A 5,841-nucleotide genomic window follows, 5' to 3' on the forward strand; every position below is an offset into this window, starting at 1 on the left:
AGACTTCGACTTTGTTTTAAAACTAACAGTCTGCAATGTGAAGACATAGGAAGTCATTGTTGGTGGTTTAAAACTATCAAAAACAAAAAAACGCCCCCCATCCCACCACTTTGTCAATTACTGTGTTTTACTATCTTAAGAACATTTTTTTGCACCTGCATGGAACAGTTTTGAGAACAGAACCAGATGAAGACAGTCACTCCACTGGAAATGCTCGCCTCAGAGTGAACCTTCAGGCAGCAGTCTTCCGGTTTGAGGCTCTTAAAGCTCTTGCAGGATTTCATGTCTGGCATTAGGAGTTCGACGGCCTTCTGGACAGGCAGCAGTCAGAACAGCTCTAGTAGTTTGTAGCACTAGTTTGTGTGACAGAATGAAAGTCTTTATCTGAATGGGTTTGTATGATGGAGTGTGTGAGCTGCAGTTACAGTTGAATTGAGTACATTATATTTAGTTTAAATGTGGAGACTATACAACAGGGGTTTCTACTCAATAACTTCCTGTTGTGACAGTAAAATCTGCCCAACACTAGAGGTGTAGGTAGCAGATGTGCTCGACCTGTCAGATCGGCTCGGGGGCTGGCGCATAGATGACGTGTACGATTGTGATTGGTCCGGACTATTAGACCACTGTCACGTGACACGGGGAATTACACAGACACTTCCGCCATAACAATGCACGGATTCTTCCCGAGTAAAAAACCGAGGAGGTCCGAACAAATACGTTAAGAATCACAAAAGGAGAAGGAATATTTGCAATCAGCCGCAAAAACCTTGACAACGAAATAATCCGATGGAGAGGAATCATCACAGGATAATGATCGTTATTTTAATAGAGAGAAATCAGGCTGGGAAGCATGAAGTTTGAGCTAAAGTGGGTGCTAGCGAGTAGCATGCTAGCTTGTTGTTGGTCGCACATTAAAAAAAGAAAGTAATTATTCCCGCGTATTTTTTCTAAATACATCCTGCCAATGTTGAACTGGTCGCACGGACCGGATGAAGTCCCGCTAGAATATGCAGCTCACGTTCTGCTCCGTTACACAAACACCGAGGGCCAAAATAATAAATAATAGCCCGAGCAGATCTTAACACTTTTTCTTTTCTTTTTTTAAAAATAAACTTTATTGTAAACGTCAGTTTCAGTACAGAAACTGACGTCATCACTAGTCGCAGGTCCCCGAGCCGATCTGACAGGCCGAGCACATCTTCTACCTACAGAGGCTCTCGGCCCACATCTGTTGGCTCAGCTGTTGGACAAGTTAAAAAAAAAACAAGTGTTAAAGTTTGGATTTCTTCATCCAATTTGAGCTTTTGGGAAAACTGGAGCATCAAAATGTGAAGTTCTCGTCCAGACAGAAGAACTCTTCGTGTCTCTGACTGGAAACTGGTAAAACTACAAGGAAGCAGGAGAACAAACTGGTGGATGGGACGGAAATGGAGGGAGCCGGAGCTTTGGGATCCATTCCTCTCCAAGAGTTCAAAGTCTGGCTCATTGACTCCTTTCTATATTTATTTACTTTTAATAAGTCAAGTTATTCATGCAACACCGTATAAAAACAAAACTGCTTTGTCCCTGTCGGGGTCACGGGGGTGCTGGAGCCTAACCAGGCCACTCCTGGGTGAAGGCAGGATACACCTGACAGGTCTCCAGTCTGTCTCAGGGCCTCAATCACACACCCATTCACACTCACATGCACACCTAGGGACAATTTAGAGGAAACAGTTCACCTACAAATCATGTTTTTGGACGGTGGGAGGAAGCCGGAGACCCCGGAGAAAACCCGCGCATGCACGGGGACAACATGCAAACTCCACACAGAAAGACCCCTGTTGGTGGTTCTGGTTCAGGTCCACCTGCTGGGACTTGAACCGGGGCCTTCATGCTGTGAGCTTTTGCTTTCCAAAACATTTCATTTTTATTTCAATTCATCGTTTTATTTAAATTCGGTTTCTGTAATGTTGTTTTCATTTTCAAAACATACTAATGTGTTAGTGTGTGTCATTTTTTTCTTTGTATTTGTTTTGTTTGGTTAATTGACATATCGATCTTTAACATGTTTTTGCTTTGAGTGATTTGTTGGTGTGATTTCCATAACCAATGAGACTACATCAAATGACCCACAAAAATCAGTTTTTCAATTCTCTGGAATCAAACCAATCTTTATTTATAAAGTATTTACCAACCTGGTAACACAGAAAAAACCAGAAGCTTTAAAACATATAACAAATGGTCTATCATGACATCATAGACGTGTCATCACAGCCATTGACTTGTGATGTCATCAAAGGCTGTGATGATGTAATGTGTCATACAGGTGGTGATGTCATAACATCATAGAGGCCTATGATGTCATAGCGCGTGGCCAGATGTGATGATGTCATTTCACATCATCTTGGGCTGATGATGCGTTTTGACAACATAGGTAAAATCTCTTGAAGGGAGCCGTTTATGTTGACTTACTGCTTGACTCTCAAGAGCTCTGCTGAAGACCGTCGCCAAAGCACCGGATTGATCGGAATCAGAAGAACATTCTTTTTCACCAAGCAAAACTTTCTTCCAAAATGCCTTTTTTTAGAAGAAAATCTCGCAACACGGCCTGCAAAATAGAGGCCGCTCGTGACACTTTGAGTGACAGCATAATCACAGAGGAAATGTGCAAAGACCTTCACAAACAACAGAAAGCCGCTTCTAAGTTAAACAAAAGTTTGCAAAACGGACTTGAAAAACTAACAAAGAAGCTTAGAAACCAGACCGATTTGGAAATCGAATTAAAACGTTACCAGGATAAGTTAGACAATCTCGACCACTTAAACAGAATCTATGAAAGGCAGACGGAACGTGCCAAGGAACAACTGTCTCTGCAGAAAACCCAGGAAAGCCAACTGAAGGCGATGAAGGAAAGGGAAGCACTTTTAAGACAAAGGAAACGCCAAATCGAGGACAACTTGAGCGTTGTTAGTCCTTCAGACCGTGATCTTTTGAAAAGGATCAAAGAAAAAGAAGCTGCAATCCAACAGTTACAGCAGGAAACAGAAGATCTTCAGCACACCTTTGAGGAAATACAAGTTTCCCTTCAGAAAAATACAAATTTGAACAAACAGTTGAAAGTCCTACAGGAAAAGGAGAACTCTCTGAAAGATTCTGGTGTCAAGCTAGCATCTGAGATTAAAAAGGTCAAGAATGAAAATATAATGTACGAGTCGATAATAGAGGAATTAGAGGCAAAACAAAAGACTCTTGAAAAGAAAAACAGGAAATGTCTTGAGTTGGAGGAAGAATACGAGAGGATAGAAGATGTGACAAAAGGTTTTAAGCTTAAGATTCACCAATTGGAAGAGAAAAATTGGGCCCTTTCCAAGGAAATCCAATCTTTCCAAACCGCTTTTGAATCCAAAGAAAATGCTAAAGCAGAATTGTTGGCTTTAAAGGAAGAAAAAGCGCTTCTCCAGAACAACACACTCAGACTCCAGCAAGAAATTCGAAAACATAAGATTGAAAATCCTTTCCAGATGCAAGCTGAGACGGATTCTTTGAAGATAAAACTCCAGGGAGAAAAACAATCTGTCCAGCAAACACAACAGGAAGTCTGTGCTCTGGAACAGGAACTTCAAGCACTGCGTGATGCTGCTCATCAGAACGAAGAGTTGAGGGTAGAACTGTCGAAGCTGAAGGCTGAGAGGAGAACGGCTCAGAACTCTTTGTTCAAGCTGAAGAATGAAATACAGCAGCTTGAAAAAAGTCGTGATGATTGCAACGTCATGCAGCATAAAGTTGAGCTGGAAAGAGAGAATCTCACAAAAGAAGGCAAAAACCTGAACACTTTGCAGAAACACTATAGAAACGTGACTATAGAAATTGAGGCTTTAAAACATAAGATAAAGTTATCTGGGGATGAACATCAGGCTCTGTTAGAAGAATACCAATCTTTAAAAAGGGATTTAGAACAGAAGACCAAGGCGGAAGTGGAGTTGGATGGTTTGAGGAGAGAAAGTTCATCTCTCAACAACGTCATAGACACACTAAAGCAAAAGATTCAAAGACAAAAGGCTGAGCTTCAACACCTCCCTGGCCATGTGAACAGCATGCTTTCTGGAGGAACAGCCAGCTCTTATGATCCTCAGACTCTGTCCAGGATAGTCAATGACGAACGCATTGCTGTCAAGAATTTAAAACAGGAAGCCAGAGACCTGGAAACCCAACTGCGTGAAGTAGAAGAATCTTCTACAAGCCAAAGAAGTTTAAGGATCGACCTGCAAGGAGTGTTGGCTGAGAGAAAATTGGTGGAAGAATATAATTCCAAGCTGAAAATGGGCATCCAAAAACTTCAGAATGAACTCAAAGACAAATCAAAAATAGAAGATGAACTTGTGGCACAGCGCAAGGTTCTTGTGACTCTAAAAGAAGAAGAAGAGGAGATGGAAAAAGAAAGTCAGAGCATCAAGGCTGAAATCTTGGATCTTCAACTCAACAAAAGCAAACTGGCTGATGAAAAACAGGCCCTATCGCAGAAAATCCAAGAGAAGACTTCTAAAATAAAGATGGGGGTAGAAGCTGAGCTGACTTCTCTGAGGAAAGTTAGCTCTTCTCACAAAGAAGGCATAGAACAAATGAAGCAGGAGATTCAAAGATTAAAGGCTGAGCTGAAACAATCTGTCGAAGAGTTGGCCTTTGAGTTCAAAGACATGCCTGACGCACTGACCTTTGAAAACTTGTTCGAGTTAGTTGAAAAAGAAAAGTTTGACATTCAAAAGTTAGAAGAGGAAGGCCGCCTGCTCCAGATCGAGATCCAAGACGTAAAGGACTCTATAACGCTAAGGTCAGACTTAGAGGAAGAACTAAAATATCTTCAGTCTCAGAAAAAGTTGGTGCAAGACATTATTTCCAAATTGAAGCATAAAATCTTAAATCTTCCGGAGGATTTTGATGGATACAATGAGATCAGAGCTGAAGTTCTTTCAGAAAGGGAAACTCCAGATGCTTTGACCCAGCAAGAACAGGATTTGGAGGAAGAATATGTAAAGACAAAGGCCGATGTCTCAGCTATTCGAGAAAAGAGCAAGAAGGCTCCTTTACTACCAGTCCCGCCAGAGAAAACCCAAAAGACGGTGAGGTTGGCAGGTGAGCCAAAAAGATTCCTAAAGGAACCGAGACCCAGAACTCCTCCTTCATCAGCCAGCGACTCTGAAAGTCAGCCGGAAACAAGAGGAACACGGGGTACACGAGATAGCTCCCCAGTTTTTGAGGAGTCCACTGCTATGTCAGAAAAGATGAGCAAGAATGCTCCTTTACCACCAGTCCCGTCAGAGAAAACCCAAAAGACGGTGAGGTTGGCAGGTGAGCCAAAAAGATTCCTAAAGGAACCAAGACCCAAAACTCCTCCTACATCAGCCAGCGACTCTAAAAGTCAGCCGGAAACTGAAGGAACATGGGATACGCGAGGTAGCTCCCCAGTTTTTGAGGAGTCCACTGCTAAAACCAAAAAGAAAGACGTAACAAAGTATGGCTCAGGGATGAGTCCTGACTATTCTTCAGAAAGAGAGTCTCTAGATGCTTTGATCAATGACGAAATGTATCTGAATGGAGAATGTGTGAAGCTTAATTTTGATGACTCAGATATTCAAGTTAGCAAGAACAAGAAGGCTCCTTTACCACCGGTCCTGCCAGAGGAAACCCAAAAGATGGTGAAGTTAGAGAAATCCACTGCTAAGACGAAAAACTTGGGGATCAGTCCTGACTCTTCTTCAGAAGGACACTCTCCATGTGATTTGACCGATGACGAAATGACATTTGAAGAATTTATGAGGTTGAAGACTAGTGACTTAACTATTCAAGGTAACAAGAGCA

At 42.0% G+C, this 5,841-nt stretch overlaps 1 protein-coding gene across 1 annotated transcript; it reads left to right on the plus strand.

Annotated features, from left to right (window-relative positions):
* Nucleotides 1-3,628: 3,628 nt before the first annotated feature.
* LOC112147925 (dynactin subunit 1) lies at nt 3,629-4,498 on the plus strand (the record flags this gene model as incomplete). Its single annotated transcript, XM_024274596.2, is given in 1 exon segment — nt 3,629-4,498. A coding segment is annotated over 1 exon segment (743 nt), but the record flags the coding sequence as incomplete, so codon positions are not given.
* Nucleotides 4,499-5,841: the final 1,343 nt, after the last annotated feature.

The sequence above is a fragment of the Oryzias melastigma genome, linkage group LG9, assembly GCF_002922805.2.
Source record: "Oryzias melastigma strain HK-1 linkage group LG9, ASM292280v2, whole genome shotgun sequence".
Taxonomy (NCBI): Eukaryota; Metazoa; Chordata; class Actinopteri; order Beloniformes; family Adrianichthyidae; genus Oryzias; species Oryzias melastigma.